Here is a 26522-nt window from a genome sequence, read left to right on the forward strand (position 1 = left end):
TTGGCAGCAGCTAATGGGGATCCATAATAAATACAAATACAGCGGTCAGTCGGTTTCACAAGGCTTTGAACTTCCATCTCTATACCAGACACAATTCTACATGCATTTCTATTCTGTGAGGTTTACATGCCCTTCCTCTGATCTCATGTTGAATAGTGTTGATGTGATTGAGGTTTCACAAGTATTCTTTAATTGGAGAAAACACACAGTGAGTCAACATATTAGAACAAGGTTATATTGCATAATAATGGTTTTCAGAAATGCAACATAATACAGCAGCAGAACAAACATGACCCAGGGCTCTATTCAATCTGTATCGCTGAAGCGATGTAAAGGTAATTTCCTACTGAGCCGACATGTGCAGCTAACGCGGGAACATTGCACTTCAATCACGCTGTAACGCTGAATTTCTGCAACACGGATTGAATACAGCCCCTACTCGTAAGTGCCACAAACTGCTTACAGGGTAAGAAAACCTCTGTGTTCTTTTTTTTTATTTGGGTGAACTATCCCTTTAAGTGCCACACAGCCCAGGTTTGATACAAAGTGCAAGTATAGAGTAACAACACACAGTGGAATAGACCTACAGTAGGTGATGGGAGACAGTCAGCTCTCCCTTTAGAAGAAAATGGAGGGAAGAAGAACCTATGGGAGTAGACTCAAGCTACATCCTGATTCTCCATCATTTTCCAGAAGTGTGCACTTGCACACTCCCAGTCATGATTTTAAAAGCATAAGCGTTGGCTGGAAGCAGTTTTCACCATTGTAAAATCCATAAGAGAAAGTGTGCAAGTGCATACTTCGGATGAAGGGTGGAGTTTGTGAGGAGACATGAGAATGGGATGGACTGAAAAGTGCTGGTAAGAGTTACCATGACAAAGGCTAAGTCACACTGAATAGATCAGCTCAGAGCAGCCCAGGCCTCTCTACAGACTAGCCTATCTAGTCTGAACTAAATATCTGCTGGTCAGACTGTGCTGGTCAGCAAGGCTAGATGGTCTGTTCAGTCTGCCTTCTTGGGCCTGACCTGGGTCACTGGCTCCAGCTGGCCAGAGTCAGACACATCGTAGCTGGTCTTGTACTTAGCCAGGATCTTCATCAGGGGGTGAAGCTTCAACCACCACTGTTCCTTAGGGATCCTGTGGCTATATACATACACACACACACACACACACACACACACACACACACACACACACACACACACACACACACACACACACACACACACACAAAGATAAGAGACACACACATACTGTGTATGAGAGACCATAAAGACAATTCAACTTGCCACTATATGTTTGAACGGGTGGACGTTGTAAGGAGTTGTAAGCGGCTGATTGTGGACTACAGGAAAAGGCGGGCCGAACAGGCCCACATTAACATCAACGGGGCTGTAGTTGAGTGGGTCGAGTGTTTCAAGTTCCTTGGTGTCCACATCACAAACTATTATGGTCCAAACACACCAAGACAGTTGTGAAGAGGGCACGACAACACCTTTTCCCTCTCAGGAGACTGAAAAGATTTGGCATGGGTCCCCTGATCCTGAAAAGGTTCTACAGCTGCACCATCTAGAGCATCCTGACCGGTTGCATCACCGCCTGGTATGGCAACTGCTCGGCATCTGACCGTAAGCCGCTACAGAGGGTAGTGCGTACGGCCCAGTACACGGCCAAGCTTCCTGCCATCCAGGACCTATATACTAGGCGGTGTCAGAGGAAAGCCCCAAAAATTGTCAGAGACTCCAGTCACCCAAGTCATAGACTGTTTTCTCTGCTACCGCACGGCAAGCGATACCAGAGCGCCAAGTCTAGGACCAAAAGCTTCTACCCCCAAGCCATAAGACTACTGAACAATCGCTTCACCCCTACCTACATGTACAAATTACCTCGACTAACCTGTACCCCCACACATTGACTCGGTACAGGTATCCCTGTATATAGCCTCGTTATTGTTATTTTATTGTGTTACTTTTTATAATTTTTTACTTTAGTTTATTTGGAAAATATTTTCTTAACTCTTTCTTGAACTGCACTGTTGGTTAAGGGCTTGTAAGGAAGCATTTCACGGTAAGGTCTACACTTGATTTGATTTGAAGTAGCATTAGTCAGTCATATTGAATAAATAATTGTACTTCTCATTATGTGCTACTATGGAGATCTACATAGAAAAATTACTATCTCTCATTTGAAGAGCAGTCATTGGTTGAAAGCCTAAACGGGTGTCTGTGTAGGTCTAAGTGCTGTGCCTGAAGGTACTGTAAATGTTGTCTTACGCAAAGTCTGTCTCATCTTTCAGCTGCACTACTGGTTGGAAGGCCATGGTTCTGCGACGCATCCCCAGCAAACAGGCCGTGTCCTCTGTGTTAGCGAACACTTTCCCTGCATGGTAAGGGAATACAGTCAGCACGCATTTATGTATGTCCCAAATGACACCATATTCCAAATATAGTGCACTACTTTTGACTAGAGAGCCCTATGGGCCCTTGTCAAAAGTAGTGCACCATATAGGGATAGGGTGCCATTTGGAATATATCCTTAATCAACAGGGAAACTAGAAACCACATCATGTCAGTACTAAAAAAGGATTTATGAACTACATTCAGTACATGTACAGTACCGTCTTTATAGGACTCCTTTAGCTTTCTTGAAATCCACTGAATTGCTTTTGCTGCAATCTTCGTTCCAAAGTTCCTGTCAAATGGAGAAGGAGCACCTCCCTTTGGAAATAAATAAAAACAATTGATCTGTTTTACTCAGGTCAGGTTCATGGGTTAGGGTTGGAGTAGGCTAATAATATTATGTGGAATACACAGCTGTGTGTGCGTGGGTAATGAGCTAACCATACCTGCTGCATATGTCCAAGCACGTTCTTCCTGCAGTCAAACACTCCTTTCCCCTCCTCAGAGTACAGCTGGTAGATGAAATCTGTGGTGAAGTTCTCGTTGGAGTTCTCATTCCTGTCACGTCATATACACACGCATGCACGCACACACATTGTCAAGGTTCCAGTTGTCATGCTGCTGCGCTACAGGGGGACTCTTCCCTCTCAGTTCAGTTATACAGAGCGATGATGAGTGGCCTTGATAGAGCCTCCATAGAATATCAACAGTACAGGAAGAATTAGGGCCCGTTCACAATATAAACTGGCCATAATTGTGATGAATAGTTCCAAAAAGGTTATATTTTAACATACAATTGAAGAGTTTTATTAGACAATTTGTATTAATAGCCTATACAGTATGGCATAAAGATAGTATGACTATCATACATAGCTGGCTACGTACATATGCCTTTATTGTTAACTTACTGTTTACTTGTTAACAGGCTATCATGCAGGACGTGAGCTCTGCCTTACTCACCTCAGCACCAAGCCTCTCTGGATCCCCGTCTTCATCTTCTCTGTCAAGTGCTCGACGTTGGACTGAACCAGTGAGAAAATCCTCACATTAGCTGTGAGAAGTCTGAAGTATCCTAGAGTATTCCTCCTCTATCTCTAACCTGCATGAACTTTCAGAGCTGCAGAATGAAGCTCATTTCTCTGCTGTGTCTCAGGGACAGAGTGCTGCAGTGGGCTCTGGTGACCAGGAGGTGGCTCACGTCTTACTGATTTTCTGTCCATTTAGATGCTTTGTCGCCATTCACTCCAATCAATGTAGGCCATTCACTCCAATCAATGTAGGCCATTCACTCCAATCAATGTACGCCATTCACTCCAATCAATGTAGGCCATTCACTCCAATCAATGTACGCCATTCACTCCAATCAATGTACGCCATTCACTCCAATCAATGTACGCCATTCACTCCAATCAATGTACGCTATTCACTCCAATCAATGTACGCCATTCACTCCAATCAATGTACGCCATTCACTCCAATCAATGTAGGCCATTCACTCCAATCAATGTAGGCCATTCACTCCAATCAATGTAGGCTACAGCTTGAACATTATGGTAGACCACTCATTATACAAAATCAACACGATCTTTTGTTTATACTGTGTGTGCTCTTTGCAACACATGGGTAAATATCAGCATCACCTCGTTTCACAATGTAGCATATCCACAACATTCATTGCATTAAATAATACTTTCATTTTGATGTCATTGGTCTGGTCTTAGAAGGAGACTGCATATTTTATCCATAATCTGAGGGGGATCTATAACTGTTGTGTACCTGAAAACAGCAATGTGTCTCTTGGACAATAAGAACTGGCACATCAACAACTCCCTCTAGTGATGTTGAGTAGACCTCCTCAAACCATAACAATGTGATCTGTCTTGATCAGAGCTTAACACTCCTGGAATAATGATGCTCTCCACCTATTAATAACTGCCCTATCTACGTACTGTATCTGGGTCACCTGAGCACTCCTAAAATAGAGGCCCCATTGCGCTGAGGGAGGAGAGTGATTGGCAGCTGGACAGAGTGCAGTTAGTTTGATATGTTCAGTAATTTGTTGCATCCCAAGAGGAAACATGTTTCCTTTTTTATTTAACTAGGCAAGTCAGTTAAGAACAAATTCTTATTTACAATGACGGCCTACGGGGGAACAGTGGGTTATCTGCCTTGTTCAGGGGCAGAATGACCGATTTTTATCTTGTCAGCTCGGCGATTCGATCCAGCAACCTTTCGGTTACTGGCCCAACACTCTAACCACTAGGCACCCTGCCACCCCATCCTTTACAGTGCACTACTTTTGACCAGGGTCAAAAGTAGTACACTATAAAGGGAATACAAACATTGCTGTCAAGATGTTCTTTCCTTGGAGTGTTAATTGTACTGTACAGCACTGTATAAATAGGACAATACAACCATTGACAGCCACATGGAGATTGCTCTCCATATTAAAAAAACTGCTTCAACTTAGAAAGTTGTCACAGCTGCACATGTATCCACTGAGGAATTAACTATGATGTAAACATTTACATTTGTAACAATGTACTGTATACTGTGTAGAACTAGGGTTCCAAAATTCCCCAGGTTTTCCATAAATCATGGTTGGAGGTTTCCGAATTTCCTGTTTATTCCCTCCTGATTCCGAGAATCTTCCAACCAGGATTTCTATAAAAACTGAGATGTTTGGGAAAGTTGACGGAATTTTGCAACCCTTTGTAAAACAATGGTCCTCACCTGGAGGTCTCTGATGTTGAAGGGTTCCTCATAGATGTAGACAGTGTCAGCCCCCGCAGCCAGCCCCCCGACACTCGCCAGGTACCCACAGTACCCCCCCATGGTCTCAATGATGAACACACGCCGCTTAGTCCCACTGGCAGACTGCTTGATGCGGTCACATGTCTGACACACACACACACACATAGATGCTCATAGTCAGATCAAATAGACACACTGGTTGCATCCCAAATGGCACACTATTCCATATGTAGTGCACTACTTTTGTCCAGGGCCTATAAGGCTCTGGTCAAAAGTAGTGCACTATAGGGAATAGGGTGCAATTTGTGACACACCCACTGTATGGTTATCAATAGCTTGCAGACAATGTTATTTTGTTAGGTAGTAGGTACATACAAAAATGCTGTCTATACAGTAGGTATCAAATGCTCACACAATTGCCCAAAACATGCTCCATGTCACAATATAATACGATCGTAAAATACAAACAGTATTGCAAGATTTACCAGGATGCAGAGTCTGATAAAGAATTCTTCCATAACACTAAAGCAGAAAAAAGTCAGTAAGGGAAGAGTAATTCTAACTATTAAAGTATGCATGTTGTAAGTGCACAGAAATGGGTTTGTGTACAGTGTGCTTGTGTAAGTCTGTGTAAATGTGGGAGACAAATTGCGGGAAATGTCTGTGTCTGTTGTCAGTCTATATTCCCAAGTACATTTGTGCATTCTTCTTTTCCACAATGTCAACTAGGGTCTGTCCAATAAGAGAATTCTTGACTAAACTATTTTTGTTTTTGTATTTTAGCTAATACAATGCTCATAAGTATACTTGTAGATCTCTAGGAAAGCATACCACATAATAATACAAATCGAGTGATGGTTGATAACTTCAATAGTACGGTATAATTTCACCCCTGTTGAAAGCTGTGAGTTCTTGCCTGAGTGCCAGTCTGTTTGTGCTATCACGCCAACTCCCTGTCACTCCTTGTCATGCTTGTCTTGACAATGACAGCAAAAGAGTTGGCAAGAGCACAAACAGATCTGGGACTAGACTATGTGAGTTCTACCTTACCTCCACAATGGCATTGAGGGAAGTGTCTGCCCCGATACTCAGATCAGTACCGGGCACATTGTTACTAATGGTGGCAGGCAGCATACACATCGGGATGCAAAAGTCCTCATGGCTGGTCCGGGCCTCATAGAGCTGCAGCAGACACTCAAACGCCTGGAGGTGGTGCGGCACAAACGTGTTAGACCACTAGGGGGGGCACTCTCAGACTCAAAGAGAGCCCCTACTTCATTTTACCCCGACTATGGGCGTTGTCTCAAATGGCACCCTATTCTCTATGCAGTGCACTATTGGGACCATGGGACTCTGGTCAAAAGTAGTGCACAATAAAAGGAATAGGCTCTCATTTGGGAGGCAGAACCTCCTGTTACCCTACTAGGGCCTGATCTAGAAAATGTAGTGTCTGTGTGTGTATCCTGAGGGTGGCTATCTCCGTGTGATAGGGGGGTTGGCTTGGCATCCCATTGGTAAAGAAGAGAGGGGCGGGGTTGGTTGGTCACCCTGGCTGGCAGACAGAAGTGTTGACGTGAAAATAACAGTAGACTCAGACTGTCACGATGCAGCCTGGCGACACTGCACTTGGCCTCACGACGTGAGGGAATGTTTGTACGCGAGCGGAAAAATGCTAGCTGTTATTCGTGAGGTACACTACCGATGCAGATAGTGTTCAAAACAAGATGGAGGTCTGGCCTGGTTCAAGACAACAATTAGATAGTCTAATACTGTTCTATGACACATTCAATCTCCATTTTTCACTATTAGCAATAGATTCTCAGTAAACACAAAATAAGATACTGTGTTTGTTCACAACAAGTAGGTTACTTAAGTGAATTCACTTCCTTCTCCAATACAGTATAGTGACTATTCAAATGCTTTTCAGATGCTTAGTGAAAATCTAGTTTTGGTTGATGATGGAATTAAAATCAACTAGATGGGTGAAAGTAAAAATATTGGTTAGAGAAGACATCTAAATGTTACTACTACTACTAGTAGTTCTCCTTCATTAATACCCTTCCCTTAAAAACCTCCACCTCATCCAACTGGCTTGTAGACAAATGTATAGCAGGATAGGAGTGTTGTAGAGATAGTAGGATAGGAGTGTTGTAGAGACAGCAGGATAGGAGTGTTGTAGAGATAGCAGGATAGGAGTGTTGTAGAGATAGCAGGATAGGAGTGTTGTAGAGATAGCAGGATAGGAGTGTTGTAGAGATAGTAGGATAGGAGTGTTGTAGAGATAGCAGGATAGGAGTGTTGTAAAGATAGCAGGATAGGAGTGTTGTAGAGATAGCAGGATAGGAGTGTTGTAAAGATAGCAGGATAGGAGTGTTGTAAAGATAGCAGGATAGGAGTGTTGTAGAGATAGCAGGACAGGAGTGTTGTAGAGATAGCAGGATAGGAGTGTTGTAAAGATAGCATGATAGGAGTGTTGTAGAGATAGTAGGATAGGAGTGTTGTAGAGATAGCAGGATAGGAGTGTTGTAAAGATAGCAGGATAGGAGTGTTGTAAAGATAGCAGGATAGGAGTGTTGTAGAGATAGTAGGATAGGAGTGTTGTAGAGACAGCAGGATAGGAGTGTTGTAGAGATAGCAGGATAGGAGTGTTGTAAAGATAGCAGGATAGGAGTGTTGTAGAGATAGCAGGATAGGAGTGTTGAAAAGATAGCAGGATAGGAGTGTTGTAGAGATAGCAGGATAGGAGTGTTGTAAAGATAGCAGGATAGGAGTGTTGTAGAGATAGCAGGATAGGAGTGTTGTAAAGATAGCAGGATAGGAGTGTTGTAGAGATAGCAGGATAGGAGTGTTGTAGAGATAGCAGGATAGGAGTGTTGTAAAGATAGCAGGATAGGAGTGTTGTAGAGATAGCAGGATAGGAGTGTTGTAAAGATAGCAGGATAGGAGTGTTGTAGAGACAGCAGGATAGGAGTGTTGTAGAGATAGCAGGATAGGAGTGTTGTAAAGATAGCAGGATAGGAGTGTTGTAGAGATAGTAGGATAGGAGTGTTGTAGAGATAGCATGACAGGAGTGCTGTAGAGATAGCAGGATAGGAGGAACTGTTGTGTTAAACCAGACCAGGTACAAGTCAACTCATTGTGTTTAGTAAACAAGCATAGAAAGGTGCAGCTGCAGGCAGAACAACGCTAGCCGCAGGGTCAAAAACATGCCACTGACGTCACTTCATGCCAGTATCTATCACTTACCTGGGATCTTCATCGTGATATTTACCAGCAACAACAGAAGCCTCAGACTGAAAGACCTAGACTTACAGGGACGGTTACCAGACACAGATTAAGCATAGTTCTGGACTAAAAAAACATAAGGAGAATCTCCATTGAAAGTGCTTTTTAGTCTACGGCAAGGCTTAAACTGTGTCCGGGAAACCGGCCCCTAATCATATACTACTTTACCTCTGCATGGGTTGAGCTTGAATGAAAACACTGTTTTATAACGGCTTGCTGTTTCTAATTTATACATTGTTTGCAGCTGATCAGACGATGAGTTGTCATACCTTATCTTGCTATTTCACTGTGTTTATTATTCCCTTCTAAGGCTTTTTAAACTCTACCTAACTATTTTCATTCAGATGATATAGGAGCACATGCACACCTAGCTCAACACAAATCAGTATGGTGTGTTTGGGTTAGACCTAGTTATGTTCAGCCTGTTGTGATGCTGGTACACGCAACGCCCCAAGCTGCAATCAGTGAAGTCCTTTATTCTGATTGGCTGGTAGGTGTTCTAAACACATCTGACCTCGCGACCTCTGATCCCCAGCCACACTTACATAAGTAATAGCATTTAAAGCTGTGTCTGCGCCAATGCTGAGATCAGAGCCCAGTATATTGTTGGAGACTGTGGCAGGGACCATAACCATAGGGACACCGAAGTCATTATATTTCTCCCGGGCGGCGGACAGTTCTATGACTCCCAGGATGGCCTGCAGTACAGGGCAGAGCCAGAGCCACGGCTTAAGAGCGAGGAGTTAATGTGTTTGCCCAAACTGGCACTCTATTCCCTATGTGGTGCACTACTTTTGACCAGGGCCCTGAGCCCTGGTCAAAAGTAGTGCACTGTATATGGAAAAGGGTGCTATTTGGGACACAGACATGAGTAAAGATGAGACAAGGTGGGCGGAGCCAGGGTGAGGGAACCAGGCCTATCACAACGGACAGTGTGACTCAGACAGGAAGCACCACACAGTAACTCACACAGAGATGGGGAGGGACACACATGGAGGAGAGAGCCTAAAAGGGGTTCTTTGAACATACAGAAATATGTTCTTAATTATTATAGGAGGAAATAATGGAGAATATTTTGTAACTTTAGATTGTGAAATGAATGAATATAACTGCGTGAAACACTTAAGAAAAAGATACAAAGACACATGAGAAGAGAGTATATGTTTCAGTATCACTCAAAGATTCCAATTTTACTCATACGCTTAATGTTAATAACTTTTCAAAATTATAAAAAGTACAATATACAATTTGGTACTGCAAAATAGTGGTATAATTCTGTAATAATATTGTAAATATATTACATATAAAATGTAAATATTCAACTGTGAATGTAAAATGTACTTGATGCTGTGATGTGCTCTACATACCTCGAATCCACCGATAACAAGCAAAGCATTGATGTTATGTATCCTGATTTGTTCAGCGATCTTATCAAGATGCTTCGCTGGAAGGGTTCTGAAATTAGAAATAAAAATCCAATCATCTACACACTACAATAAGTCAATGTTGATTTTTTTCAATGGCACCATATCGGCCCTGTTCAAAAGTGGTGCACTATATAGGGAATAGGTTGCCATTTAGGTCCCACAGACATAAACATTAGCCTACCTCTTTGTTCCCAGTATGGACCCCCCTTGGCCGGTCCAACCTGCTACATCTCCCCATGTAATCTCCTTTATCTGTGTGGAGACAAAAACAACAAAACTGTGTTTGAGAATGAGGTTTCAAATGTGTTCTGTGTAGTCTCCAAAAAGCTGTGCTAAATGCGAACATAATCATTCATCATGTTCATTTCAAGGGGACACAAAACATTAGCATTTACGCTAAATGAATGAATTACATTCTAAAAAGCAATCAAGCACATCAGATTTACAATCAACATTTATCTTGCTTTGTATGACAATATCCCCCCCCCCCAAAAAGAAATTGTCACATGCGTTGAATACAACAGGTGAAATGCTTACTTACAAGCCCTTAACTAACAATGCAGAGTTGTTTTTAAAGTAAGTAAGAAAATATTTGCACAAATAATTTAAAAAATAAATAACAAACTAAAGTAAAATAAAAAATAAAAAATTACACTATAAAATAACAATAACGAGGCTACATACAGGGAGTACGGGTACCGAGTCAATATGGGGGGATACAGGTTAGTAGAGATAATTGAGGTAATATGTACATGTAGGGAGGGGTAAAGTGATTAATAAACAGTGAGTAGCAGCAACGTAAAAAAGGGGGTCAATGCAAATAGTCCGGGTGGCCATTTGATTAACTGTTTAGCAGTCTTATGGCTTGGAGGTAGAAGCTTTTAAGGAGCCTTTTGGACCTAGACTCGGCGCTCCGGTACTGCTTGCCGTGCGGTAGCAGAGAGAACAGTCTATGACTTGGGTGGGAGGAGTACTTGACAATTTTTAGGGCCTTTCTCTGACACCGCCTGGTATAGAGGTCCTGGATAGCAGGAAGCTTTGCCCCAGTGATGTACTGGGCCGTACACACTACCCTCTGTAGCGCCTTGCAGTCGGATGCCGAGCAGCTGCCCTACCAAACGATGATGACTGAAAAGGACCCGCGCAAAATCTTTTCAATCACTTGAGGGGGAATAGGCATTGTTGTGCCCTCTTCACGACTATCTTGGTGTGTTTGGAACATGATAGTTTGCTAGTGATGTGGACACCAAAGTACTTGAAGCTCTCGACCAGCTCCACTACAGCCCCGTCGATGTGAATGGGGGCGTGTTCAGCCCTCCTTTTCCTGTAGTCCACGATCAGCTCCTTAGTCTTGCTCACGTTGAGGGAGAGGTTGTTGTCCTGGCACCACACTGCCAGGTCTCTGACCTCCTGCCTATAGGCTGTCTCATCGTTGTTTGTGATCAGGCCTACTACTGTTGTGTCGTCGGCAAACTTAGTGATGGTGTTGGAGTCGCGCATGGCCACGCCGTCATGCGTGAACAAGGAGTACAGGAGGGGACTGAGCACGCACTCCTGAGGAGCCCCCGTGTTGAGGGTCAACGTGGCAGATGTGTTGTTGCCTATCCTTACCATCTAGGGGCGGCCCGTCGGGAAGTCCAGTTGCAGAGGGAGGTGTTTAGTCCCAGGGTCCTTAGCTTAGTGATGTGCTTGGAGGGGTTTGAGGGCACTATGGTGTTGAACGCTGAGCTGACAGCTTGTTTGTACTGTAGTACGCAGGCTATAATCTACCAACAGCACTCTACCCACATCTTACTCATCCCCCAGTGTTGGCCGAGGTACAGTAGCATTAGTCAATGTCAGGATGAGCAGCCAATGCTTTTCAATCACTTATCCCTGCCTTCATGTTTTCCTCCAGTTGAGTGCCCAGGGCTTCGAAACAAAGAATGGCCCAGGCAGTGTTGTGAGGCCTGGGTGAGGGCGTGAGATTTGGGTGAGAGAGTGACAGAGAGAGGCAGTGGGGGTGAGGCTAAGAGAGTGGGCGTGAGAGGCCTGGGAACTGGGTGAGAGGCCTGGGAATTTGGGATGAGAATGGGGTGAGAGAGAGGCCTGCATAAGAGAGAGGGGGTGACAGTGGGGGTGAGATAGAGGCCTGAATTAGGGAGACGGGGTAAGAGTAGGGGTGAGAGAAAGGCCTGCATAAGGGAAAAGGGGTGAGAGTGGGGGTGAGAGAGAGGCCTCCATAAGGGAGAAGGGGTGAAAGTGAGAGTAAATGGCTTACTGTAAGCTGTTTATCTCCCCACACAAGTCGTATCTGTAAAACACTGTCTGTGCCAGCGTCATGGGCACAGGGGTATAGGTGACTTATACTGCTTTCACATAGGATTGACGGTATGTTGCCTGTAAAAACAATTGGGCAATGTTTCTATGATCCCATTTCAAACAGCCCTATTTCTACGTATTTCTTGTCGGCATTCCCCTTTTATATCGCCATTGCTTTAGCCGGCAAGGAGCAAGAGACATTTAACTTTGACGCTAGCTCCTAGACCCTGTTGTTGCAACAGTAGTCATGGTAACATGAGTGACAGCTGCAAGTTGTTCTATTTCTTCACATTCACAACAGTAAGTTAGCAGCATGCCATACTTGGAAATCATTTGTAAATAATTACTTTGTAATGTGTTAATTTTCCTGTAATGGTGAATAAAAAGTTGGCTACAGTTGAACTCAAAACATTGTTCGATATGTTCTCTTAATTATATGAGCTGGCTAGCTAACAAGCTAACGTTAGCAACAAACCAAAACATTGTCTAGAAAGTTCGCTTTTAGTTCCATGGCTTGCTAGATTTAATAGCTACATATCCTAAATAAACGTTTAAACCAATGTGTTTTTTTGGTGCAACATTTTTTTTGCAGGTAATGTTGCTATTTGGACCAGGCTGCTGCGATGTCATGCAGACAGTCGTTTTTGTGTTTATACTGTTTCATAATGACAAAGCCAGTAAGATGAAAGGGGACATTTAGACAGAGGGGTTGGCGGGACTTTTAAATAATACCGCAATCATGACTAGTTCGGTCGGCGGAAATAAAAGTACAGGCTTTGTTGCCGGCAACACCTTTCAGATATAAAGAAAATATGGAAAAAAGCTGGCAGCATGCTAAAGTTGGCGGCAAAACATCTTGGTTTGAAAAGTGTATTACACTAGCCAGCTACTGTTCTACTCTGCAGAGCCAGTCAACAAGGTCACTATAACCTATAGCTTACCTGTTTTCGCTGTCATGTTTTCATCACAGCCAACACTGTCTGATATCTTTTGATCAAATATGCAGAGTATTCTGGTTTTGCTAGTGATTTCAAGATATGGTGTAAACAACAGAACTATTTCTATGGTGTTAACAATACTAGGGGACAAATACGGTCAAAATGTGTTTAATGTCTTCTTATCACGTTGACCTGTTGATCATGTGGCAGTGAGACGCTACTAACAATAACAGGAAGTAGGCGTCATAGGGGCGTGATAAGGGACAATAATCCCCATTGGGCAAGGATGAAATGACAACAAGGTAAACAAAACAGATTTATGTCTTAACGCCAGTACCTGTCCCTTGTAGAATCCCTCGAAGCCGTCATTAACGGCAAACATCTTGTGCCCCTCTTTGATGCCCACCCTGACGGCAGAGCGGACAGCTGCGTTCATGCCCGCCGCGGGGGCACCCACGTTCAGCACAGCCACGTTGAAGGAGCTCTGAGGATCAACAGCACAGCACAACCGTCACACACACGAGCACACACACGCGCGTATGCGCAGACACACACACATTTAGACAGCGAGGATGGCGTCAATTCTGTTTCAATTCAGTTCATGTCAAAACACTCATTGAAGATAAATGGCACTTATCCAATTCTTGAAATAGAATTGGCCCCCAAGCCGTTGACACACATATCAACAGCAGATCCCTCTGTATACAATACAGGAGCACATAGTGCTTGATGTTCAGGAGAAATGCTGTAAAGGTTTGGCAAAAATGTTGTCTCTGCGGAGAATGGAGCAGCATGCATTGATAATCTCTAACAAGGCCTCATGCTATGGCTCCAAGATGTTACATCTTTATAGGCTGTTGTACTTCATTCACATAGACCACTGGCTCTGAGCTTAGGAAAATTATTTAGCTGTCAATCACATGATCACAGTAAGATCATGGACAGATAGACCCCACGTATAATGAGTGACCTCATAAGCGTTGTAATCACTTACAGTACCATTCAAAAGTTTGGGGTCACTTAGAAAGTTCCTTGTTTTCAAAAGAAATGCACATTTTTTGGTCCATTAAAATAACATCAAATTGATCAGAAGAACAGTGTAGACATTGTTAATGTTGTAAATGACTATTGTAGCTGTAAACGTCTGCTTTTTAGTGGAATATCTACATAGGCGTACAGAGGCCTATTATTAGCAACCATCACTCCTGTGTTCCAATGGCACGTTGTGTTAGCTAGTCCATGTTCATCACTTTAAAGGCTAATTGATCATTAGAAAACCCTTTTGCAATTATGTTAGCACAGCCGAAAACTGTTGTCCTGATTAAAGAAGCAATAAAACGGGCCTTCTTTAGACTAGTTGAGTATCTGGAGCATCAGCATTTGTGGGTTCAAATACAGGTTCAAAATGGCCAGAAACAAATAATTTTATTTTGAAACTCGTCAGTCTATTCTTGTTCTGAGAAATGAAGGCTATTCCATGCGAGAAATTGCCAAGAAACTGAAGATCTCGTACAACGCTGTGTACTACTCCCTTCACAGAACAGTGCAAACTGGCTCTAACCAGAATAGAAAGAGGAGTGGGAGGCCCCGGTATACTACTGATCAGGAGGACAAGTACATTAGAGTGTCTAGAATGAGAATCAGACGCCTCACAAGTCCTCAACTGGCAGCTTCATTAAATAGTACCCGCAAAACACCAGTCTCAACGTCAACAGTGAAAAGGCGACTCCCGGGATGCTGGCCTTCTAGGCAGAGTTGCAAAGAAAAAGCAATATCTCAGACTGGACAATAAAAATAAAAGATTAAGATGGCCAAAAGAACACAGACACTGGACAGAGGAACTATGCCTAGAAGGCCAGCATCCCGGAGTCGCCTTTTCACTGTTGACGTTGAAACTGGTGTTTTGCGGGTACTATTTAATGAAGCTGCCAGCCTCTTCACTGTTGACGTTGAGACTGATATCTGACAAGGTATAGCTATACAACTTGGCGCAGTGGTCTAAGGCACTGCATCGTAGTGCTAGCTGTGCCACTAGAGATTCTGGGTTCAAGTGACCGGGAGACACATGGGTCGGCGCACAATTGGCCCAGCGTCGTCCGGGTTAGTAGAGCGTTTGCCCGGCAGGGATGTCCTTGTACCATCGCGCACTAGCAACTCCTGTGGCGGGCCAGGCGCACTGCACGCTGACATGGTCGCCAGGTGTATGGTGTTTCCCCCAACACATTGGTGCGGCTGGCTTCCGGGTTAAGTCGGCATTGTGTCAAGAAGCAAGTTTGGTTGGTTTGTGTTTCGGAGGACGCACGGCTCTCGACCTGCGCCTCTCCCAAGTCCGTACGGGAGTTGCAGTGATGAGACAAGACTGTAACTACCAATTGGATACCACAAAATTGGGGAGAAAAAGGTTTATTTTTTTTTAATAATAATTAAAAATAGATATAGTTGCAACTAATAGTTGGCACTTAGGAGCACTGAGCTAGAACTGTTATAGTATAGTAGGCTACAGTATAGTACATACATTATACGGGGGCTCATCCTCCTCCTATCCCCTTAAGACACAAGCAATTCAACAAACAATGTTACTGTCACAAAAAGACCTCCGCATGACCCACAATGCACCTCAACAGGAAGTACCTGATCCTAACGCGCAAATCTGAGAAATGCTGGAATGACACAAAAGTTAGGAGGAAATAAATATGAATGTCACAGTTACTTTGTGTATGTACATTATTCATTATATCTTGGGTTATCTGAGGTTACTTACATTTGGGAGTTCAGAGTCTGCTTTGTGGTAAGAGAGGAGTTTGTAGGTGTTCAGGTTGTTTTCGAAACTCCTGCAAAATATTAATGAAACATACTGTTATTCATCCTTCTACCATTCTCCAGAAGCCTCCATTACTGAGTTGCATAAGCTTTTAAAGGCCAGTGGAAAATCAATCACAATTCAATGAAGCTTCCAAATACAGAGATGTATGTTTATTTTACCAAAGAAATGTCCTATATACACAGAGTCAGATAATGTACCTCCCACGCAGTCTCACGGCTTCCTCAAAATTCTTCTCGTCCATGGATTTCTGGACATCTTGTGTCTATTGAGAAAATAATTAAGAATGGTAATTTGTCTCTAATCAACAGCCTACCAATTATCTTAATCCATAATATATCTATAATGTATACTGTAGGTAGAAGTACTTGGGGGTGTACAACATAAAAACACAACACTAAAATGGGGTAGGCTATCACTCCATATGTGTGCTTCATTTACAGTTGAGTAAAGCAATCTTGAACACACAGTGTAAGTGGCAGGCCAACAGCACTTACCATCTGAACACACTCCATGAGGGGCAGACGGACAGCCTGGTTCCCACACAGAGACACCACACAGGCCGGGGTACTGTCTGACGCCTCCAGCAGGGCCAGGACCGCCTCCACTCCCATACGACTGGCCTGGACAGAAAGGTCAAAGGTTACACTGTATTTTAATAGTGACTTGGGACACTGGGAAAATACTGTAACTTCAAGTTCAAGTTAGAAATTGCTTAATAGTATGACATGACATGCTCTTTAAATTATGATGACCACTCTGAAACCTTGGCTGCCTCATGGTCACTAACCAAAACAAACAAACCAGGGATATTATGCAGCTATTAGACAAGCAGCAGCACAAATGGCTGTGACTCCAACTGAAAAGTAGCGCACTATATAGGGAATAGGGTGCCATTTGGGAAGCAGTACTGAAACTGTAAGTGCCTTTTAATGATGTAAAATTGTTATGCGGATGTACCACTCACTAGGATCCTGTCGAAGGCAGAGGGGGTTCCTCCTCTCTGGACGTGACCCAGGATGGTGACTCGGGTGTCAAACCCCAGACAGCTAACAACTAGCTATAGCAGGAGAGGAAGATCAGAGAGCACTTAAATAACACTGGTTACGAATGGCACCCTATTCCCTATATAATGCAGTGCGTTTGACCAGACAGCTCTGATCTAAAGTAGTGCATTATATAAAAAATAGTGTGTCATTTGGGACTAACTATTGACTATTTGAAAACATGGTATTTGAGTTATGTTACATAATACACTATGTATGGCAGAAAGAGAATGAAAATGACATGCTATTTCTCAGGAAGAAAGACAGAAGGGGAAAGCGCAAGCACTGTAGACACATGCAAAACACTTCCTGTCATGTACACAGTAAGTGAGCCTCCTGTTATGCGGCAGGTCAAGGAGACACAGGATGAGCAATAGAGGGCGTAGAAGGAGCAGATATAACAGTACCCCCCCCTCGACCAGGCTTATCTGGGTGCGAGGTATAGAAATCACGTAAGAGGGAGGGGTCCAGAATGTGATGGTGGTGCGCTCAGCAGCGCTCCTCCGGCCCATATCCTTGCCAGTCCACCAGGTACTGCCAGCCGCCACCCCAACGACGCACATCCAAAAGCCGCCGGACAGTATAGGCAGGATGGTCATCGATGAGCCGAGGGGGTGGAGGAGCTGCTGCAGGAGGAGACAGGGGACTGGAGCACACAGGTTTAATTTAGGGATACATGGAAGGCAGGATGGATCCTGAGAGAGGCTGGGCGTTTCAGGCGCACAGCAGAGGGGTTAATGACGGTCAATTTCAAAGGGACCAATGAATTGGGGGGACAGTTTCTTCGATGCCACCTTCAAAGGCAGGTCCTTTGATGAGAGCCATACCTTTTGACCTGGGGTGTAGACTGGAGCTGAGACCCGGCGACGGTTGGCTTGGGACTGGGTCCTGTCGGAGGCACGAAGAAGGGCAGCCCGAGCCTTCCACCAGGTACGATGATAACAGCGCAGATGGTCCTGGACAGGGGGAACCGCAACCTCAATCTCTTGGGCGGGGAACAAGGTAGGTTAGTAACCCAGAGCATACTCGAAAGGTGACATACCTGACGAGGTGTTGGTGAGGGTGTTGTGGGCATATTCAACCCAGGTTAGCTGAGCGCTCCAGGAAGAAGGGTTAGCAGAAGTCACGCAGCGTAGGGCAGTCTCCATCTCTTGGTTGGCCAGTTCGGTGTGGCCGTTGGTCTGGGGGTGATATCCAGAAGAAAGACTGACATTGATATCAAGAGCTGAACAGAAGGATCTCCATACCTGGGAGTTGGGTCCCCAGTCGGAAACGATGTCAGTGGGAATGCCCATGCAGACAAAACACATGGGATACTAGCAGGTCCACAGTCTCCCTGGAGGACGGGAGCTTGGAGAGGGGAATAGCGAGCCACTTTGGAAAACCTATCAATAATGGTGAGGATGACGGAGTTACCGTTAGATGGGGGAAGGCCAGTGACGAAGTCCAGAGCGATGTGTGGGTAAGGGAATAGGGCGCAGCAGTCCGGAAGTAGGTTTAGTGGAAGTTTTGTTCCGAGCACAAACCGAGCAGGCTGAGACAAACTCCCGGACATCTCTCTCCATGGCGGGCCAACAGAAGCGCTGATGCAGGAAGGCGAGGGTACGGTTCATACCAGGGTGACAGGTGAGGTGAGTAGAATGGCCCCACTGAAGAACAGAGCGAACACAATCTGGAACAAACAAAGCATTCCTTGGACCGTTACCCGGATCAGGCTGGTTCTGCTGAGCCTGGCGGATATGGGACTCGATCTCCCAGGTGATGGTGGCAATGATGCAGGTGGATGGCTCAATGGCTTCTTTCTCGGTACCCGTGCTGTCGGTGGTGAACTGGCGGGAGATGGCATCAGGCTTGATATTCTTTGAACCGGGGCGATAAGCGAGTGTGAAATTGAATCTACCGAAGAACAAGGCCCACCGGGCTGCCGGGAGTTCAGACGTTTGGAAGTCTGGATCTAGGACAGATTTTTATGGTCAGTCCACACGATGAAGGGGGTACAGAGCCCTCCAGCCAGTGACGCCATTCCTCAAGAGCCAGCTTAGCTGCCAGGAGTTCCCAGTTTCCGATCTCAAAATTCCTCTCTGCAGGTGAGAGCTTACGGGAAAAGAATGCACATGGGTGGACCTTCTGATCAGAGGGGGAACATTGAGACAGAACAGCACCTACCCCGGTGTCAGAGGCGTCCAACTCCACGATGAACTGGAGTCCTGGGTTGGGCTGAGTAAGGACCGGAGCGGAGGTGAAGCGACGCTTGAGTTCCAGGAATATTGCCTCTGCCTCAAGAGTCCATTGGGATGGAGTGGAGGTGGAGGTGAGAGTGGTGCAGCCAGACGGCTGTAGTTGCGGATGAAACTTCTGTAAAAATGTGCAAACCCCAGGAAACGCTGTAGCTGCTTCAGGTTGGAGGGCGCAGGCCACTCTGTGACTGCCATGACCTTGGTAGCGTCTATACGTAACTGTACCTGTGCAATAATATAACCAAGGAAAGACACTGAAGCAGCATGGAACTCACATTTCTCAGCTTTAACAAAAAGCTTATTCTCCAACAGCCGTTGAAGAACTTGGCAAACGTGTTGCTGGTGAGCCTCAGGGTCCTTGGAAAAAATCAGGATGTCATCTAAATAGACAAAAATGAAGTGTCCAATCACATCCCTCAGCACATCATTGACTAGGTTCTGGAAAACAGCAGGGGCGTTAGTTAGACCAAAAGGCATGACCAGATACTCAAAGTGATCCAGTGGTGTGTTGAACGCAGTCTTCCACTCGTCCCCCTCTCTTATGCGGACAAGGTGGTAGGCATTCCGGAGGTTGAGTTTGGTAAACACTGTGGCACCATGGAGGGGGGCAAAAGCAGAGCTGATGAGTGGCAAGGGGTACTTGTTCTATTACTGTGATATTATTCAGCCCACGGAAGTCTATGCACGGCCTCAGTGACCCATCCTTCTTCTTCACAAAGAAAAACCCAGCACCCACCAGGGAGGAAGATGACTTGATAAGTCCTGCAGCCAGAGAATCCTGGATGTACCTCTCCATAGCCTCTTGCTCAGGGCGAGAGGTTAATTAACCGGCTACTGGGAAGAGGAGCTCCAGGCTGGAGGTCAATGGCACAGTCGTACGGCCAGTGAGGCGGCAGCGACAGGGCACGGTGCTTGCTGAACTGATGACAGGTCCGGAGGTTGTAGAATGAACTGGGGCACAGAAAAGGCAGGGAGAAGGGCAGAATGTAGACAATTAGAGTGACAAAATGAACTCCAAGTGATTACCTTTCCAGCAGTCCAGTCAATCTGTGGGTTGTGTAGCTTTAACCATGGATGGCCAAGAACCAGGGGGGAGTAAGGATAGTCGATTATGTGGAAACTGATCTTTTCCTGGTGGTTTCCAGAGAGACAGGATGACATGGACAGTTCTCTCACAGACACAGGCGAGGAGCTGTCCATTGAGAACGTTGGCATCGAGGGGTTGAATCGAGTGTGACAGTGTCCAGGCCCAACTGGGTAACGACACCTCGGTACAGGAAGCTCCCGTCGGCGCCCAAATCGATGAGAGCAGAGAGAGGAAAAGCCTGGCTCTGCCACACAAGGTTGCCTTCAAGCAGGGGTCTGGGCGAAGTTGGGAGGCGATTTGGCTCAACAGTATATCCCCCACTACCCTCTTTTGCTGGATGCAGGGAAGCAGTGGAGACAAAGTGACCAACCTGGCGACAGTATAGGCAGCTCCTAGCGCCGATTTGCCACTGCCTCTCCTCTGGAGAGAGACGGGCCCGGCCAAGCTGCATGGGTTCAGGATCAGGAAGAGCCTTGGAAAGGGATGCAGTCGGAGAAGGAGGACAAGGTGCTGAAGCAGAGGTTATGGTGCATGCAACCTTACCTACTCTCTCCCTCCGACGCTCACGGAGACTGTTGTCGATGCGGATGGCGAGAAAGATGAATTCATCGAGTCCATCAGGCTCATCTCTAGACGCCAACTCGTCCTTGATGGTCTCAGTGAGCACATTCTGGAATGCTCCCTGGGCCTCCTCATTCCAGCCGCTTTCAGTGGCGAGGGTGTGAAACTCACATGCCATCTCAGCAACACTATGGGGGCTTTGACGGAGGGACAGGAGTTGTTTAGCGGCATCCTTACAGCAGACCAGGTGGTCAAAGACTTTCTTCATCTCCTCCGTGAATCTGGAGTAGGAGAAGCAGACGGGGGACTGTCTCTACCACACCGCTGTGGACCAGGAAAGCGCTGCTCCATGGAGGCAGCTAATCAGGAAGGAAATCTTGGCATGTTTGCTAGCATAAGATTAGGGCTGTTGCTCAAATACTAGTGAACATTGTACTAAAAAGGCTCTGCAAGCTCAGAGGTTGCCATCGTAGCGCTCGGGAGTCGGAACAAACGGATCCCGAGGCGGAGAAGAAGGACTTGGGACTGGTTTTGAGCTCTGGGCGAAGGTTATGCCCTGTAGGTCAGACAGGCTCCGTGAAAACTCCTTGATGTGCTCCAGAAGGGCTTTCAGGACTTGGTCATGTTGCTCGAGCAGGGCGCCTTGGCCGGCGAGGGTTTGGTCAGATCGTACTGTTACGTGGCAGGTCAAGGAGACACAGGATGAGGAGCAGTAGAGGGCATGGCAAGAGCAGATGTAACACCTCCAACACTTATACCTTTGTGTCCCAAATGTCACCCTATTCTGTATATAGTGCACTACTTTTAACCAGAGTCCAATGGGCCCTGGTCAAAAGTAGTGCACTATATAGGGAATAGGGTGCCACTTTGGACTCAAACCTGTTCTTCTGTTCTCCCATGTAAAATGTACTGTATAAGACTCTTACCGGCACAGAGATCCTATAAGTTCTATATGTAATTCTATGCTTACTAGGTTCTTAGGTACGGTGACGAAGAACAAGGTGGCAATGCACAAACAGGAAGGAGTATAATTCACAGAACTTCACATCACTAAGAAAGGTCCTTGAAAAGACTTCAGAGTTAAAACATGTACAGCATGTTGTTAATGGGACAGAGAGAGTGAGAGTTGACAATGTCCAACCAGAAGGAACCACGGCACAAAGGAGTACTGTACCAGACCTGGGTTCAAAAACGATTTGAAATAATTAAAAATACTTAAGTTGGGCTTAATTGAGCTTGGCTGGTGCTTGGTAACAATAGAATAGTCACAAAACTGCAAACCCCACCCATCTGCCACTCAAGCAAACATTCAAAGTATTTGAAAGATTTTAAACATTTGAACTCAGGTCTGCAGATGAGTACTGTAACAGTACAAGACAGCTGGGCTGGGCTGGGCTGGTCTTCTCATAGCACTTACTTCCTTAATATGGTTTGTAGTGATAGGCTTGTTGTGGCAATCTATCGCCCCCTCAGCTACAATAATGATATTGAGCCGTTTCTTATCTGCACGGTTCTATAGGAATACAAACAAAGCACAGATATACAGTACATGACAGAAAGGTTTTGCATTTGGCTTGTCAAAAGCTGGACCCAGTTTATGCTGAAACAGCTGCATGCCTACCTAAGAACGAGAAAGAACAGATATGTCTACTACCTCTTCTTTCTTTCTCTATCTTTCACTGTACAGATTCCTTTCATCTGTAAAGCATGGAGCTATTCACGCATCTGTAGGACCTGCTTTTGGTTCCCCCTTCGTTGCATATTCAGGTACTCACATCCTTGACATTATCAACAGTAATAGCCTTTCCTTGTCTGTCAATGGCTCCTTCAGCAACTATGATTATATTCAGCCTTGAACCCCTGGATCGGCTCTGGGCATTAAGAAACACACTGCATGAATGAACACTGTTGATTTTGCTATGGTTGAAGGGAATACAATACACTACAACACTTGGTTATTGGTTATTACTGCATTGTCGGAACTAGAAGCACAAGCATTTCGCTACACTCGCATTAACATCTGCTAACCATGTGTATGTGACAAATAACATTTGATTTGATTTGTGATCACTAAGCAGTACATCCCATTCAATGTAAAGCATAGATTAAAATGTGTTTATTGTTACATTGTTTATTGTTGTGTGTGTGTGTGTGTGTGTGTATGTGTGTGTGTGTGTGTGTGTGTGTGTGTGTGTGTGTGTGTGTGTGTGTGTGTGTGTGTGTGTGTGTGTGTGTGTGTGTGTGTGTGTGTGTGTGTGTGTGTGTGTGTGTGTGTATGTGTGTGTGTTTGTGTGTGTGTGTGTTTTACCTCAGATAGTTTCTGACACATATGTTCCTCCCAACCATCCTCAGGGGGCATCTCAGGGATCAGGACCCAGTCGGCCCCACAGGCCAGAGCACTGACTAGAGCCAGGTACCTACACACGCATACACACACACACACATGCAAACACACACACATTAGAATATAATAAACTATAAATAACTACATGCAAACACAAACCCATTTGTATGTATTATGAACAAACATTTTCAAAGCAAGACCGCTGAGAGCCCATAGCTAAATTACAGCAAGGAAATACACAAGAATAAAGCAGGAAGTCAGAGCAGCAATAAATGTCATTCCATACCCACAATGCCTTCCCATGACCTCTAGCACAAACGTCCTCTGGTGGCTGAGAGAAAGGAGAGAAGTTTGTGTAAATGTTGAGTGTGTACAAACAACACCACTGAGCTGTAATATGTACCCTGTATTAATGCTATACTATACTATACTGTTTCTGTCAGTACCTCTGTGCAGTAGTCATGATGGCGTCTACCACCTCTATGATTCTGTGCAGGGCAGAGTCTGTCCCGATGGTCATGTCAGTGCCACAGAAGTCGTTGTCGATGGAGCCCACCATTCCCACGATGTGCAGCTCTGAGTTGTTCTGGGCAGCCTCCTCATCAATCAGACCTTTAAACAGGATACACAAGACACCACAATTTAACCCACTAGTTTTACTACTGAGTAATGTACACTCATTGGTGGAATGGCTGTATACAGGCTTTGGTATACAGACTTTCGTAATACCTAGTAATACATGTCTTACTACATATCATGTGGGAAAATATTTTTTTCGCAATTTACGTAGGAAATTAGTTATCTAATTTAGTGATCGAGTAGATTACTGTGAACATTTGGTCCACTACATGGACTACAACGTTCAGTTACCCTGTCGGACAAGTTCTTCCAGTAGTCCGCTCCACTCCTCTCTGAAGAGGTTGGCCCCCGTGAGGCTACCGTCCCCTCCGATCACACACAGGTTGGTGATGCCACGCAGAACCAGTTGGTGGGCAGCCTTTAGACGCCCCTCGTGGCTGCGGAACTCCTTGCAGCGGGCACTGCCAATGACTGTGCCACCCTGACAGGAAAACACAACAGCTAAGAATTCAAATGAATGGATGAATGACAGTTGGAAAGATGGATTGCTGAATGGATGACATTGATGGATGGATGGATAGGTTGAGGTTGGACAGATAGATGAAGGAAGATTGGGTGGATGGGTGAAGGATAGATGGAGGGATGGATGGATGGATGGATGATTGAATGAATGTTGGAAGGATAGATGGATAAATGTGGATGGATGGATGTTGGATGAATGGGCAGATGAAGGTTGGATGGATGGAACACAACAGCTCTAGACCAAACCAATGGATGGCATAATCTGACACATAATCTGCTGCAGTCATTGATATGCCTCATTAATTCAACCTCTCATTTAGTTGTTTTGTGTTGTATGGTGTGTTTTGTTGTTGTCATTAACTAACAGGTTCATGCAGAATCCACAATGACAAGGCACCTTCCACTCTGTTAGCATCAGGCAGAAATGCAGCTGCGCTCATCTGTCACATGCAATTTGTAAATTACAAGTCTGGGACCACAAATATATTTATACCATTTGGGATTTGGATTTTATTCTGGATCCCCATTAGCTGCCAAGGCAGCAGCTACTCTTCCTGGGTTCCAATCACAATTACATACAATAAAACATGTCTGGGCTGTGTGCTAGTCACTTAAACAGACAGCTCAGTGATTTCAACATGTCAATACCGCTCAAAAAGACAAGTAGTAATGCAGTCAATCTTTCCTCCACCCTGAGCCAGGAGAGATTGACATGGATATTATCAATGCTGGCTCTCCGTGTACATCTAAGGGCCAGCTGTGCTGCTCTGTTCTGGTCCTACTGTAATTTGCCTATGTCCCTCTTTGTGGCACTTGACCATATGACTGGACAGTAGTCCGGGTGCAACAAAACTAGGGCCTGTAATACTTGTTTTGTTGATAGTGTTGTTAAGAAGGCAGAGCAGCGCTTTATTATGGACAGACCTCTTCCCATCTTAGCTACCGTTGCATCAATATGTTTTGACCATGACAGTTTACAATCCAGGGTTACACCGAGCAGTTTAATCTCCTCAATTTGCTCAATTACCACATTATTAATTACAAGGTTTAGTTGAGGTTTATGGTTTAGTGAGTGATTTGTCCCAAATGCTTTTAGTTTTTTTAATATTTAGGACCATCTTATTTCTCGCTGCCCATTCTGGAACTGACTGCAGCTCTTGCTACATAGAAACACAGGCTTTACTCAGTGCCAGTGATTTTAAAAAGTAAGGGGTCTAGACCAATGCCCTCGGGAATGCCCGACTACCTGGATTATGTTGGAGAGGCTTCCATTAAAGAACACCCTCTGTGTTCTGAAAGACAGGTAACTCTCAATCACAATATAGCAGGGGATGTAAAGCCATAACACATTTTTCCAGCAGCAGATTTTGATTGATAATGTCAAAAGCTGCACTGAAGTCTAACAAAACAGCCCCCACAGTTTTCTTATTAAAAAATTTTCTCAGACATTTGCGTAAGTGCCGTACATGTTGAATGCCCTTCACCATAAGCGTGCTGAAAGTCTGTTGCTAATTTGTTTACTTTGAAATAGCATTGTATCTGGTCAAACACTATTTTTTCCAAAAGTTGACTAAGGGTTGGTAACAGGCTGATTGGCTTAAGGGTGCTTTGCTATTCTTAGGTAGCGGAATAACTTTCAGCTCATATTCCTAGCATTGTATACTGTACATAGCCTATGGGGATTCTAAAGAAATGCCTAGTATTTTGCCTAAAGGCACAAATACACACAGTAGTCAGTTCACTGGCCTCCTTACCACTTGTAACATGCTGGAGACACTTTCCCATGATGCCTCTTCAATGTTATCTCCACCGTCTACCATACCCTGGTAACCCTGCAAGGAGAAAAGAAACATTAACATTGGCCTATATTTCCTAATTTCCGAACATCTTCACCACTTATAATGTTGTTACATAGTATCAGTCATTGACTCTACAATGCAGCTTTGCTATTTGGGATATTGACATTCACTTTGAGATGACGATGCTAAATCATGCTAACTACTGCCTGTAAAAGTAGACAACAGATTATCATAGATACTGTCACTACTGGCCTCCATAGACAACTCAAGGTATCCTCCGTCCTCCATTGAGTCAGACAGATTGTAACAATAATCAACAAGACCATGGAAATCAAAGGGCACATATATACCAATACTAATCAGTGGGAATAGGGGACAGGTGTGCGTGATGAAAGTTCCCGGAGGGATCCGTGACAGTGA

The 26522-nt window shown here is 44.8% G+C and overlaps 1 protein-coding gene across 3 annotated transcripts in view; it reads right to left on the bottom strand.

Moving 5' to 3' along the window:
• Nucleotides 1-213: 213 nt before the first annotated feature.
• LOC120055935 (ATP-dependent 6-phosphofructokinase, platelet type-like) overlaps nt 214-26522 on the bottom strand; it is a 40280-nt gene continuing 13971 nt past the window's right edge. Inside the window, exons 3-22 of one of the 3 annotated variants that reach the window (XM_039003998.1) lie at nt 26058-26135; nt 24073-24262; nt 23649-23814; nt 23489-23533; nt 23167-23275; nt 22276-22371; nt 16895-16987; nt 16425-16550; nt 16128-16192; nt 15868-15937; nt 13444-13590; nt 10049-10119; nt 9808-9895; nt 6206-6358; nt 5135-5299; nt 3362-3423; nt 2848-2959; nt 2620-2719; nt 2276-2381; nt 214-1145 (exon numbers count right to left, since the gene is read on the bottom strand). In XM_039003998.1, coding sequence (XP_038859926.1) covers nt 1004-1145; nt 2276-2381; nt 2620-2719; nt 2848-2959; nt 3362-3423; nt 5135-5299; nt 6206-6358; nt 9808-9895; nt 10049-10119; nt 13444-13590; nt 15868-15937; nt 16128-16192; nt 16425-16550; nt 16895-16987; nt 22276-22371; nt 23167-23275; nt 23489-23533; nt 23649-23814; nt 24073-24262; nt 26058-26135 — 2184 coding nt within the window. In that variant the 3' untranslated portion in view covers nt 214-1003. The remainder of the gene's footprint in view (nt 1146-2275; nt 2382-2619; nt 2720-2847; nt 2960-3361; nt 3424-5134; nt 5300-6205; nt 6359-9807; nt 9896-10048; nt 10120-13443; nt 13591-15867; nt 15938-16127; nt 16193-16424; nt 16551-16894; nt 16988-22275; nt 22372-23166; nt 23276-23488; nt 23534-23648; nt 23815-24072; nt 24263-26057; nt 26136-26522) is intronic. The other 2 variants (XM_039003999.1, XM_039004000.1) reach the window with 2 other exon arrangements.

Source organism: Salvelinus namaycush, chromosome 11 (assembly GCF_016432855.1).
Source record: "Salvelinus namaycush isolate Seneca chromosome 11, SaNama_1.0, whole genome shotgun sequence".
NCBI classification, from domain to species: domain Eukaryota; kingdom Metazoa; phylum Chordata; class Actinopteri; order Salmoniformes; family Salmonidae; genus Salvelinus; species Salvelinus namaycush.